This window comes from Sabethes cyaneus, chromosome 3, assembly GCF_943734655.1.
Source record: "Sabethes cyaneus chromosome 3, idSabCyanKW18_F2, whole genome shotgun sequence".
Taxonomy (NCBI): Eukaryota; Metazoa; Arthropoda; class Insecta; order Diptera; family Culicidae; genus Sabethes; species Sabethes cyaneus.
In genome coordinates this window covers 223,888,854-223,903,705 of record NC_071355.1, presented here as the reverse complement: position 1 = coordinate 223,903,705, position 14,852 = coordinate 223,888,854, and the positions used below count along the sequence as shown (strand labels likewise).

The 14,852-nt window shown below is 37.1% G+C and overlaps 1 protein-coding gene and 1 long non-coding RNA gene across 2 annotated transcripts in view; both read right to left on the bottom strand.

Annotated features, from left to right (window-relative positions):
• LOC128740788 (uncharacterized) overlaps window positions 1-1,031 on the bottom strand; it is a 36,066-nt gene extending 35,035 nt beyond the window's left edge. The window contains exon 1 of the mRNA XM_053836354.1: window positions 918-1,031. Coding sequence (XP_053692329.1) covers window positions 918-1,031 — 114 coding nt within the window. The remainder of the gene's footprint in view (window positions 1-917) is intronic.
• An 8,861-nt stretch (window positions 1,032-9,892) lies between these two features.
• On the bottom strand, window positions 9,893-10,658 carry LOC128741193 (uncharacterized). The gene is made up of 3 exons (XR_008412202.1): window positions 10,559-10,658; window positions 10,210-10,286; window positions 9,893-10,033 (listed from the first exon to the last, which is right to left on the bottom strand). It is a non-coding gene; the product is annotated as an uncharacterized LOC128741193 (long non-coding RNA).
• Between the last annotated feature and the right edge of the window lie 4,194 nt (window positions 10,659-14,852).

Genomic DNA, 14,852 nt, shown 5'->3' with positions numbered 1-14,852 from the left:
AAACATTATATTTTTCTGCTGTGTTCAACGGAGTCCATGAATTGGCATTTAACATCATGTTTCTTGTATTGTGAATTACGGGTGAACAAATTTGTTTCGAACACAGATTTTTTCCCACTTATGTTACGTCGCAACGTCGATAATGGCATTAACCACAAAAATGTGTAATGAATTGCCATGTATATATGCTAAATGTCATGTTCTAAGCGTTAGTGTTTGTTTAGTATTAAATTTCATTGTACATACATTGAGCGGTTAATGTCCTCAAGTAGTTGGACATACACATAAGTGTGTATGTCTATTTCGTCTTTTCCTTGCCAAATTGGTATGTCAACTTACTAATTCACTGTCCCTGATGAAGTGTAATGTATATTATCGCTATATTTGCTTTGGCAGGCAAATAAAAAAAACAATGTAAGCTCTTTCATCACATTGGCGGCAATGTGACAAAGAAGAAAATCGATAACACACCCTAGTTTAATTTATTTATTGTGCTTCATCATTGCACCATGGCTTCCGCAGTACCACTGTTTTCAGATTTGCTTTGCTTTGGCGTTGATTGGTGTTAAATTTTTATAAAAAAAACTCAATTGTACTTTATTGGAGACTATTCGCTGAATTTTGTTAACGGAAACTGATTTACCATGGACTAGATCATCACTAAAAATCACTGAACAGAACCATTTCGTAACTTATACTTCACGTCGTTCTGGCTGTTTTTAATCATTCACATTTATTTCACTTAGCCGAGTAATTGGATTAAACCAAACTAAATCCTGCAACCGTTCATCACGCTCGCGATGATGAATCTTTGTAACTTTCGATTGACTACTTTCGCTTCCGATAGCGCGGAAAACGCAAATTGATTGTTCAATCACACTCGGGGAACAATGTAGTCCACTGTATCAGGACCTCACTAGGAACGACGGTATCCGCATTCGTTTTCCGCAGCCAACCGTTGACGAATGAATGAACGCTAGCGGAATTATGAAAGACCACCGAAGGCTTTTGGCCGACTTTCGCATTGGCATTGGCTTTTACTGAGCAGTCGGTGCTGTGTGTGTTGCAAGCCGATTCTACTGCACACGTTTTCACGCCTCTACCCGACAGGGCTTCGCTGTGTCTAAATATACAGTGTATTTTCAATTAATTTGAAAATACAAGGTTTTATGGCTATTTTTTGCATTTAATGCTATGTAGTAAAATTTGATTTTGTTTTAATTTTCTTTCTTTGGAATAATTCCAAAATGTTCGTATAATGGCCGTTCGAACAGCAGTAAAAAAAAGTCCAGAGACAATTTTCTGGCAGTGCTATTCCAACCGAACAGCACTGTATACGCTAAAATGGACGTGCAAACGTATGTCTGTTGAGTGTTTATCCTGTTGGTTGGTGCCTTATGTAAAGACAGTTTGACACTGACATGATACAGTTGGGAGGCCCCCGAGGCATGTTCATTGTCTCCAAGTTAGAGAGAAACGATGAAAAGTAGGTAGTAGGTATTCCACAGTGTGCTGGTTTCATTCATTCTATTCAGCACAGCAGAATTTCATCAGCAAAGAACAAAAGTTTCAATGCGGTATTTTTCAGTTTGAGATTCATATTATGTATCATCATATAACGTTTAATTATGATGATGTTTTTTTTTTGTTTTTTTAATGAGGGTGTTAGTACCTATAATAGTTATCCATGCGCTAAATACTAAGATCAATGATTTCTCATTTTCCATGTATTTTTCAATTTTTATTTATACCTTTCTACATGTGGCGGTTTCTCATGTGACGTTTTCTAAAGAAATACGTGTCCCTCGTTCAGACTTTTCGTATCACAAGATTAGATCGAAATTAAATCACTTTGAAATTATAGTAATACTTTTTTCACGCAGTTGCTGGTTCACTTAATTTTGCGGCTTAATTTTTTTTATTCTTTTCACTGCTCTCTTTTTTCTTTTCCATTTTTGCCTTTTCCTTTCACATTTTTATTTTTACTTTTTTATTGTCGTTCTATTTATTTTTGTTTTCCTTTATCCATTTTTTCTTTGTTCTCTTTCAACAGTTTTTTCTTTGGTTCCCTTCTTACATTTCTCCATTTTTCCTGTTTATTTTTTCAGTTTATTTATTTTTCTTTACACTTTTTTGTTTTTTGTTTTTATTTGCACTGTCTCCGTTTTATTTTTTGTTTGAAAGGGATTGAGAGACATACAAAATTTGATTTTTTTTGGTATTTTCCAGAGAAAAGCTTTTAACTGATCAAAGTGAAAATTATATACATGTTGTTATGGTAAGGTTTCTAGCGGTGAGTACGATATCTGTGAACTGAATCATCAGAAAAAAAAACAAAAATTAATTGACCAAACTCGTGACTTTAGTCATGACCTTGAAATGCGGTCAGGCATATGGTAATATTTTTTTGAAACGATGATTCTACAATTGACGAACCCATGTCGCTATGGTTAATAAGGGGGGTTGTGCAGACTTCTTTTGTCCAGCGCCTCTGTGGTTCAAAGGTACACGGGTACCAGTGAGCGATACGCCCTGGCAGGTGTTGTGGGTTCAAATCCGGTTATAATCTCTGATTACAGCTTGGTTCGACCCATGCACCTTCCAGCATTGGACAAAACATAGGAGTCACAACGACAACTTGTTAAGCATAGTTACCTATTACCCCCCCTCCTTTCCTCCCTTCCCCTTCATTCCCGGAAAAAAAATCCTTCTTCATTACTTTCCCTTACCGTCCCTTCGTCAATTGTAGAATCATCGTTTCAAAAAAATATTAAAAATTAATTGTTAATATAATATATTATTTTGTAATTGATCGAATGAATAGGCTAAAAACACAACATTTTGATTTTTGGCATAAATTTTGCTCTTAAATCGTCCATAAATAGAGAAATAATAATAAATGAGAGAAAACCTTTGATTAATTACTAGAAAATGTTCTCAGAAAGCTTGTGTATTTGGAGGGGTTCAGCCTTGTTCACTCTTGTTCACCGACATTGAAAATAGTTTTGGAAAATACGTATTCAAAGTTTCCCGTTTTTTTACAATCGCTCTGTCACGTCATTACAAACGTGCGAGAAAATTCATAAATATTTGACGGATTGTCCAATGCCAATAAGGCCATTGTAAATTATTTTTAAAGTTTTTGTCCCACAGCCCTTCAAAATTTAATTCTCAATTTAGATTTTTGGAAGGTTTTTGCATAGAAAATAACAACGTATATATCAAAAGCAAGATCGAGTTTCACAATTAAACTTCAAGCAAAAATTCCTAAAAATCGTAATTTTTTTTGCGTGATTAAAAATATCTCTTTGTTTTTTTGTATAAAATAAACAGTAAAAAGGTGAAAGTAAATAGTAAAAAGTAAAAAAATAAAAAGTACCGTGAACGTACCATATTCTGCGCAGTTAAGACATTTTTATGATTCCTCCGCTATTATAAGTATTCTAGAGTTAAATTGATAACGTTGATAGCAGCAACATGTAGTGCTACGGTCTATAATATATGGTAAAAAACATGGGAATTAAAAGTCGACCAACAATTGAGTATATCTTTCGTTTTGTAAACTTATCCACGGTGCCTAATTCTGCGCACTCTCTTGCCCATGTTCCTAATTCTGCGCATGTTTGTTCCTAATTCTGCGCACCTAAAAAGTAACAATAAACATTCATACCAGGTAGTTTATGTCTTTATACACTGAAAGCACATCAAAAATCCGACATTAGCCATTACCATGATCAAATCCATGATCTGGCCTTCTTGTGCTGTCCAGGTGGCACAGGAACATTATTATCATTTGGATTGGCTTATTTTAAATATTTTATTGTCGATAACGTGAAGGGCGAGTTCATTCGGGGTTTCTCTATACTGAACATTATACTTTAGACTAATATTAACAATTGTGTTTTCATATAGAAACCACTTCCCCACTCCCTGACAGCTCAATGAAGTTCGACTGTCAAAAAAAATCAGAAGACATGGTTCCATGAATTGGCGTTCGTAGGTTCGGACCCCGAGCCGTAACACAGGATTCCAATCAATGCAAGTTAAAGGTTCTACTTGAATTTCTATGCCTCTATACCTCAGCCATTTGGGAGAAGTTGCGTATTTTTTCCGATTTCTTCATAGGATACATTACTGCGCAGAATTTGGAACATGAATAAAAAATCTGTGCCTAAATCTGCGCACTACTGCATCGCATTTTTCCAACGAAAACAAGGCATGCAATCACTCTTTTTGCCTAAAACATGACTAAAACTAATTATTCTTTCTAATTATGCTGGGTAATTTGATCATTGCAAAGAATTTCGATCATAAATTTGTTAATTTTCTAGCAGGACAATCTTAGCGTTGGTGCTAACGACGATGTTTTCTGTCATATAAAATACTTTCAGTTTCACGTTAAATTATTTCGCTCTCAAATATTATGGCCCTGTTGTGAATAATGGCGTAATATTCAACAGAGATTTATAAAAAAATAACACAATGGCCATAGTTATGCACAACGTTGAAAAATACATATATAAAGAAAAATGCGCAGAATTAGGAGCTGCGCAGAATATGGTACGTTCACGGTACAAAGTAAAAAGTAAAAAGTAAAAAGTAAAAAGTAAAAAGTAAAAAGTAAAAAGTAAAAAGTAAAAAGTAAAAAGTAAAAAGTAAAAAGTAAAAAGTAAAAAGTAAAAAGTAAAAAGTAAAAAGTAAAAAGTAAAAAGTAAAAAGTAAAAAGTAAAAAGTAAAAAGTAAAAAGTAAAAAGTAAAAAGTAAAAAGTAAAAAGTAAAAAGTAAAAAGTAAAAAGTAAAAAATTCGTCACCGTGAATTTTATATCTCACTTTAGTTGATTTTTTTCGGTGAAAATAAAGACTATAATGCTTTCAACAGACGTTTCGACTTACTATCCTTCAGTCATTGACTACGCATTAAACATCTATTCTCACTGCGTCATCCTCTATAATTGAGGACGTTATAGAGGACAACAATAGATGTTTAATGCGTAGTCAATGACTGAAGGATAGCAAGTCGAAACTTCCGCTGAAAGTATCATAGTCTTTATTTTCACCGGAAAAATCAACTGAAGTGAGATATAAAAAGTGCAAAGTAAAAAGTAAAAATTAAAAACTAACAACTAACAAGTAAAAAGTGGAAAATAAAAAGTATTAGGTAAAATGTAAAAAGTGACGACTAAAACTTGAAAGTAGAAAGTGGAAGGTAAAAAATTAGAACTAAAAAGTAAAAAATGACGAGTAAAAGGTAAAAATATAAAGTAAAATAGTAAAAAGTTACATTTAAAAAGCACAAAGTGTAATGTAAAAATTAAAACATAAAAAGTCATAAGTAACAGGCAAAAAAATGGCGAAAATGAAAGGTCATAAGTCAAAAAATATCTAAAGGTAACAGCCAAAAATCAAAAGTCAAAAGTAAAATGTCGAAATTGAAAAATTTAAAGCTAAAAGTCAAATGTCGAAATTCAAAAGTCAAGTGTCCAAAAGGAAAGGTCAAAGATCAAATGTAAAATAAAATGTAAAAAGTCAAACTTCGAAAATCAAAAGTCAGAAGCCGAAGTCAAAAATACGAAATTGAAAATCAAAAGTCTAAAGCTGAAAAAAAAAAGTTAAAAATCTAGAGTAGTTTTAATTTCGATCAAAAGTCAAATAGATAGTCAATAGTCAAAAGTCAAAATTCGAAGTTTAAATGTGAAATGTTAAAAAGTGAAGCTCAAAATCAAACATCAGTTCAAATCCAATTATCAACAGTCAAATGTCAAGAATTAAAAATCAAAAGTTAGAAGTCAAAACGGTAGAAGGTATAAAAGTCAAAAGTCAAAAGCCAAATGATATAAGTCAAAACTCAAAAGTGAATTATCAATAATTAAAAGAAAAAAGGAAACCCGTGTACAAATCCGAAGGTTTCATGACGCTCTTAAACATGACGGTTTTTATGACCACAATTGGTCCGACACACTCGCGAGCACACAGCCTCGCAGCTTCGTTCTGCGCAGTCAACTCACGAAACCAACAGCTCGTGCGCTTCCAACGGCCCGCGAGCGTGAGTAGCATTCTCACCACTGAACCACCGCTACACCGAATCTTAGTAGAATCAGACCATTCGATGTCAAAGTGACCTTCCTGAAGGAATGAATTCTATATTATCCCGATAAGGCCTATTGACAGTGCAAAAAGGACTCTTATAGTTAAATGCACTGGTTAGCTGCGCCAGGGATAGCTAGAATTGGGGACGGTGCTGTCATGTGGAACGAGGTCGGTAAAGTAGAGAAAGCATTGAAGGTGTGTAAACCCAATTACACACGAGCACGCATAATATTTAATAAGCATATCACTCATTCATATCGATTATAGCAAAAAGAAATGCTTTGCGGGTCATACAGCAAACACCCGGACGATATCACAATAGATCAACGATACTGGTCGCAGTGATGAGTCCATACAGAAAAAACTTATTTTGGACTCCATCAGCAGCTGTACATAATTTGGACACTTACATTTGATTTTGCTGTAAGTGTCCAAATTATGTACAGCTGCTGATGGGATCCAAATTATGTTGGTTACCCTATGACTGCATGTTTTGTTTTACTTCTTCTTTTCCTCTTTATTTTACACCCTCGTTCTACACGCGGGCAAGATTACGGGCCCTCGTGAGCATTTGGTATCATCTGGGCGAGTTGCAATGACGAGCGAGAGCGACGACCATGGCTGATAGCTAAATACACACTCGCAAAAACTCGTCGCAGAGCATGAGCAAATAAAAAAGGGAGTTCGAGAAAGACACTTATGCCAGTGTGTTCGTTAGAAGGAGAATACCCCAGCTAGCACCAACTCGTATATGAATGTACGAAAATTGTCGTAAATGCACAAGTTGACATTCCATCGTTTATAATGATAGTAGCCGACAAACATACGATTTTAGCACAAAGTCGTATACCTGTATGATCTAGGTCGCGCTTAATCGGATCTTATCGTATAGAAATATCTATATAAGTATATCATTTAAAATTATTCCTCCAGAATGGAACGTATAAGCTGGTTTTGCGTATCGAATACGATTTTGTTGAATACATATCGCTACGTAATTCCTATTTGTAACCTTAATATACATATGAAAATGCTGGCTGAGGCGCGTGTGAAAAATAAGACTACGCGAGTGGTATCGCAACACTGAATCAAAAATCAAGTTAAGTCGAAAGTCAATAATCAAAACCAAAATAAAAGTTAAAAATCAAAAATAAAAAAAAGCAAAAGTCGAAAGTTAGCAATTCAAAAAGTGAAGGTCAAAGGTCAAATGCCAAAAGTCAAGTCAAAAGTAAGAAGCCAAAGTCAAACATCAACAAGTCGAAAGACGATAGTTGAAATTCGACATCAATAGCTAAACTCTAAAAGGCAAAAACTGAAAAAACGTCAAGATGTAAAAAGTCAAAGGTAAAAGTTAAAAAAGATAAAAATCGAAAATCAATGGTCAAATATTAAAAGTCAAAAGCAAAAATCAATGTTCAAAAAGTAATCATCAAAAATCAGAAATCAAGAATCAAAAATCAAAAGTTGAAAGTCGAAATTCAAAAGTAAAAAGTTTAAAGGTAAAATTCAAAAACCCGAATCACCGAACTGTCGTTCATTGGATAATCAGTCTCAAATTCTATAAAACAATCGATTGCCGTGATTCAGTAATATAAAAGCTTTCTTCGATCCTTTTTGTTGCTACCCATTATGCGGAACTAGATTTTAAACCTTAAACTTTTCAATCAAAATTTGCTACTGTTTCCATTGTTAGAGCACTTCAAAAGCTTTAAGATAATGATATCATCTCATTCCACCGGCTTCGCTTCAGTGTAGGAAGCATACGATGGCGAAATGGTACGTGGTTCTCAACCTTTAGACAGCCTGCCTGCCCGAAAGCGTTGATAGCTTGGTGCTATTTGGGGGTGCAGGTGTAGGATACGCTGTCTGCATATTGAGACGTGATTCGGATGACTACACAACAGGACATACAGAGCCTTTACAACCCTCCATTGCTTATCATCAACGGCACTGAACTGCCTATAAACCTTCACCTTTTAGTTTTATTGTTGGCAAGGCAAACACGGCAGCAAAGATAACCCCACACTTGCGATAATCCAGGTTAAAGTTTGATTTCCTGCAATTTAGTTAACATCGATGGCAATGCCTTTTAGATCAATAAAATTGGCAATGTTTTCATTCTCTGCAATATATTGAAATCCAAGTTACTGTTCAACGATGAAAAAACATGCTAAATTGATGTTCAGTATGGCCTTAATTAAGCTCACAATTTTGCTTTTATCGTTAAGGTAGACATATTTATCAGCGACTTATTTCTGTTGGATTCGTGTCTCGGATCGTCTATTATGTATGGCGACATAATCCTTCTTCTAGAGCCGGTACCGTCAAGCAGAGAGCAGCAATAATTTATTCATAAATGCGAGAAACTTTTTTTTCGTGCTCTAAAAAAAGAACCACTTCTGTTACTGCATTTCGTGTAGGCTGGATGGAATGGAAGGGCTCAGACTCGGAACAGTGGTGCTGTGTGTTTTTTGTTTGCCCCGTGTATGTCTTATCCATCCTGGTTTGCAACAATGATGCAGAGTGAATGGAATATGTGTCGGTGCTCGTGTAGTTGTAATACGCCTGGAGACAAAAATATTTATGGCACTTTCCACTGGCAGTGAATCTGGACGAAGGATGACACATTTTCCGTTCCATACAACTACAGCTGCACCAGCTGTCAGTTCGCGGTTTGCTGTTCAATGTGGATCGGCACGACTCAAGAATATAGATGGGATGCCATGAAGCGGAAAATCGCCGCTTTTCAGTTCCACGTGCAAGTTGAACTCTTCATTATGTCAACGACGAGTGAAGCGGATGCTCTACGTAATGTGTAAATAATTTGCATAAGCTCTTTTGCATCGTAAACCTAGGCGTTTGTGAAGCCATGTCCGGCGATAGTGTAAAACTGCCATTAATCAATATTTGAAATCATTTTTGGAATCTGGATAGTACAGAAAGCAGAAGAATGAGCAATTTGCCGTTGAGGACCATTATTTGAATAGCTGATTCGAGACAAATTTGCGTTCAGTAGATTATGAAACAATCAATCTTTTATGCTGACTGTGTTCTGTTGTTCCGTTGGGTTTGCGAAAATATCGTAGCTGGCGTATTCGGAAGCGGGTGAATCAATCAGATTACTTTTTGTCTGATGCCCACTGCTGTTCGCGACTGCGGGTGGTACCGAAATTTCGCTTGGTCAACAGATTGAAAGGATATTTTTTGAAGCTCTCATTAGCACACGGAGCTTTGGTGGATATATTAGTTGGGACGATTTCGTGAGTTTGCTTTCCCCGAATTTGTGCAGAACCAATTTGGAAGATGCCAAATTGAGTTTAAAGATATTAATTTTTTTTGTGAGTTGAATTAATTTTTATTTTATTTAATAGTTATTTTTCAAAAGGATTTATAGATGTATTACACAATAGTAAAGCTCAATGTTTCGTATATGATTAAATTTGGTCAATTCATCAAACCAAATCATTTCGTTCGCAGATTTATTATTTGTGCTACCTTTCGTGCCATGCAAAGCAGTGTCGTATACGGTTTTACAAGCCAGCGAAATTGTTGCAATGACACGTTTTCCGGAACGTTGTACATATAGCGTAATACGGAAAGCAGGAAACAAGCTGCTTGAACACACTGAAAACACAGCGCCATGTTGCGGAAGTTGAAGCCAATGCCAAATATTCGATACAAAAGCACATTATTAAACTGCTCGACACTAATTGATAGCACTGACTTGCTCTGTTGGCTATTATAGTCTACGTACGATTTGAAATTCGAATTAATTACGGCAATTTTTTTAAAGTTAGACATTGATTTGTTAGTTTACCCACTTGATTATTAGTACCGTTTAGTATATTTCAATCTATTACAGCGCAATAAGACGAAAAAGAACAAAAAACGCTCCGCCTCCATTACTGCTTCAAGGGGAAAACGCATTATCGCAATCTTTACAGTTCTAAAAATAGAAGCAATCTACGGTATTAGTTGGCATATTTTGCCGTACAGCCAGAACAAACACTGTATACTGCAAATGTGGTTGGTTTCCGTACCAACCACCCGACGGAGCAGGACAGAGTTGAAGCTGTGAAACGGCTTTACTGCGGAAAGTATGTTTATTACCAGTATTATTACCTGCATCTTTTTATCCAACATGAAATCACTGCCACTGCACCGAATATGATGACTGCCAACGTACACCAGATTGCACCCTGGAAAAGTGAAGCAGAAGAGACATGGTTTATTTAGTAAATGGTGCATAAAACTAACTTTGGCAAGACGGAATAATATGTGTCTTCTGGGACAAAATAAATAGCAAGTTTTGATTTGGTTTTCGACAAAATATAGCATACGCATGAGAGTATACTGTCTAATACCATGCGCCTCCTTTGAAAAATTTCCTATGGCAGCGCAGGGTTAACTATGTTGTTATCTCACTGACATCAGCACACATTATAATTTAAATCTAAATTGAATAAATTACCTACTAGCTAACTATTTCTAAATCAAATTTGGTTGAACCACCGGCAGAATCGGTACGATATGATTTAACCCCAATTCGCAGCGATTCTTTGATAGACAAATATTATCATTGGAAATATTGTTCTCTCTATTATTCGAATCGGCACACTATTGCGCACTGTTGCCCTCAAATGGCTGAAGTTTATTCTGCAGTGCGGAGCCTTCGCATGTCATAAAGGAAACGATGCATACAGATTTGTGCCAACTTGCCAGCCAATGGATTGGCTAACTGTTTATTAACGTAGCTTCGTTTATTCTCTCTGGTAACAGATATGGATGTGGATATAGCTGTTCCGTGTGCGGTCGCAGCGCTGCACTGATGCATCATACGAATACGAGTACAAGTGTTGGCATACAAGCTTACAACAGTTCATCGTCGGGGGTTAGTTGGATGCACTCACGGTCATGATGACGCCGGTAATCGCAGCGATGCTGACAATTGCGGTTTTCTGGCTGGTTTATGATAAAACATAGCGTCGAGTCTGCACGGTGGTCATTACGTCTGTCTCCGCATTGTGCAGTTTAATAATGCACTCTGCATAACAAGCGTAGTTTTTGCAGGTTAATAATTCTATGGCTTCGCTATGGATTTAAAGCCGCGTAAGTGACCACGTTCTTGTGAAAAATCTGTTTTAAATCGGAGTAATGGCATGGTTTTAAAGAAACATGTTGGTTTTTCACAGGTTTATATATGTTTATTGCTCTTGAAAAGTAAATTACTTGCCTCAAACTTCGTTTTCGAAATTGAAGTTTACATTGTTAACATTGCTGTTCTTACGAAATGCGTATTAAATATATTTAATACATCTCTAGAATGCAGTTTTTTTTAAATTAAATAACTATTAGAGAAGTAAGTAAGAAGTGAAACAATTTGCAGCTTTTTATCTTATCAACTTGTTTTTTTTTTCATTTTCGTGACAGTAATTAAACTGAAAAAAATTCACATTGATGTAGCCTTCCCCCGCCCCTTGCAGTTTTGCAACATATCATTTTTGTAACATTTGATTTTGTGAATAAATCTCCCAAATTTGGTTCTGGTATCATTCAACAGGTATACTGACGTGAAAGCTGTGAAATAGATGTGTTCGATTCTGCAAAAAAATTGAATTCTTACGGAAACCTTTGACCTAACAAAGGTTTTGACGTAGCTAACATCCTAAAAAAACAATACCACAGTATTTTAGTAATGAACTGTTTCAAAAAATTAACATGTTTCAAACAAATTTCAAAAATTTGACAAAATCACGTCGAAAAGCCATGTTACGGTTCTTTAAGGAATACTGGGATTATAGAAAATCTAAAAAAAATACATTGAAAAACAAAATAGTTATGACTAATTTAGTTATTTAGTAATTTTTGTCATGATATAAGATTTAGAGGCATTAAAGTATTAAGTATTAAGCTTTTATTAAAGCAAAACACAAATGCTAAATTTTACCACCTTCAGACCACACGCATGCAACTCATTCGACTTTACCATGATATTTTTGATCTTGAAGTCATCAACTGAAATGCATTGATGTACAGGTAGACTTTTGCAAATGCAAAAATGCAAGATTATGATTATGCATTACGATGCAAAGTATTGCATAAATTGTTTGGCTGGATAAATGATTTTGGCAAATGATAGGCTGGGTAATGCGCACTGTCAGAACCTCGCGGTCTATTTTATACGTATAGTGATCTATTTTATTTTTATCGGCTGTCAGTCTTAATAAATCAGAGCAGATTTTGTACTTTCTCCGACGTTTCGACTATATTTTGTAGTCTTTATCAAGGATTTCTACGATACGTTGGGTGTTAGATTTGTTACAAATTTTGTTAATTTTTAATTTTATACGTACAATACTTTCTGTCCTTTGTCAATTGTCTTTGTTTAGTTAAGGTAACATGTCCTAAGTTATTTTTGTTGCACATCTGTTTTCCTGTCTGTTAAGTTAAATTGTCACGATTTGGTTTTTCTTTGCACTGTCGGTCTAACGTCCACTTATTGTACCTGGTATTTTATGTTTGAATATCTGGCTATAGTGCTATGGTAAAGGGGTGTTGGTGGATTTAAGAGAAGCTAATAATCCTGAGTATGTATGGTTGAGGCCTTCTACGTCGGTACGCTTGTTGATGGAGTTGCGAGAATTTGAGTATAGTGATCTTAAGCAGGGCCCGGCACCGTCGAAACAAATAAATGAAACTGACTTTCTCTTACCCTCGCGTCATACATGAAGTGACTTGCTTCATTTGTTGAACAGAACGTTTCAAGCAAGCTTCAGTTGAAGTTGGTGGCCATTTCACTCGACGACGGCAGAAAGTCAGGCACGATTTGTCGACATTGGCTAGGTTAACTTCAATATGCGTTGCATTACAGGAAATGCTACTCAAATTCAAGTCATTTGCATTCAAAGTTGCTGGCCTTCTTCTGAATATTTGATAGAAAAGTACAAATGAAAAGTTGAAACCGATAGTCATGATGAAGTGAACCCCGTTTCGCTGACGCTGACTGAAGCTAGTTTGAAACTGAAGCGGTGCTGCTTCTGTTGAAACCGAAGCTTCACTGCTTCATTGTTAAGTGACGCTATGCAATTGAAGGTGACGTTGTCGGGCCCTGATCTTAAGTCTCTTATCCAGCTATGCTGGATGGTTTAGACTCTTCGCCTGCAAATGACTAATCTCTGTAGAGCTCTGATCCGGTGCACTTTTCTTTCTCTATAGTATCTCGTGGGACTTTTTATAAATCTCTTTAAAACAAAAATTTTAATTATGCTGGCACCGGCCGCGTTCCTAAGGAATCGCGTAATTGCAATCGTACGGAGAAGCAGGAGCTGGACGATTGCTTCAACCTCAACAGCAGCGACTAGTTGTATGGAGAACCTTCAGTCTCATTGACGATTCCCATGTACTCAGTTCACAGAATGGGTAGAGGGAGGGTCGTATCTTTCCGGAAACGCGGCCAGAAGACGTTGGGGCACCAAAGTGGTGTCGTGTTGCGCTCAAGCGGCTCTCGAATGCACAAAGAAGGCGACACAAACTGTAACTTCTTCACTGAGAGAGATACACACAGGAAGAGACCAGGAGTTTCCTGGCCCTTAGTTTGGCCATTAGTTCTTTCGACCGGCAACAGTGACCTCTTGAGCAGAGCAACCGGTAACGGTTGACGAAAACTGCATCGCCAAACATAAGCGCAAAAGGTCCAAGCACTAAAGGACCTATAGTGCATAAAAAAAATGGAACAACAAACAAAAAATGGACAATGATACCAGCCGTGAGATTCGGAGGCGTATTTTCAGCGGAAGTCGTGTTTACTATGGGCTCCACAAGCAATTGCGGTCGAGTAGACTAAGTCCCCGTACAAAGTGCACCCTGTACAGGACGCTTATTAGACCGGTTGTTCTCTACGGGCACGAAACATGGACGAATCCTCAAGGAGGACCTGCGAGTGCTCGGAATTTTCGAACGACGAGTGCTAAGAGCGCTCTTCGGCGGCGTACAGGAGAACGGAGTATGGAGGCGGAGGATGAACCATGAACTCGCACAGCTCTATGGCGAACCCAGTATCCAGAAGATGGCTAAAGCTGGACGGATACGATGGGCAGGGCATGTTGCAAGAATGCCGGACAACTACCCTGCAAAGATGGTGTTCGCCTCAAATCCGGTAGGAACAAGACGACCAGGAGCGCAGCGAGCAAGATGGTTAGACCAAGGTGGAGCGAGATCTGACGGAGAGTACGCGGTGTCCGAGGAATTGGATAGCGGTAGCCCTCAACCGAGTTACATGGAGAAACTTTGTTCAACGGGCCTTGTCTTAGGACGGCTAGCCACCTAAGTAAGTAAGTAAGTAAGTATAGTGCGTAAAAATGAAAGGCAGTCTGCGGTCAAACTCCATAAACGGGTTTCGTATAGTGAGATGGTGGATGCTCCAAGCAGCCCCGGATTCACGTCAAGCGATTATCCTCCGTATTTCCTTGACGGGGAATGCCAACAAACGATGGAGAGAGAAAAAAAGAGTTTGGAAAAATTATCTAAGTATTGCCACGAGGAACAATTTGGCCAAGTATCGACGAGCGCGAAATGAGTTGACCACGATCCTGTGGAGGAAAAAGCGCCAGAAGGACAGGGATCGTGAAGAGCTAGAACAACTATTCCGAGCTAATGAGATGCGTAAGTTCTATGAAATGGCAAACCAAACTCGTAAGGGCTACAGACTTAAACCTGACATATGTAGGGACGAGGGAAGGGATCTAATCACAAACGAGCGCGAGGTT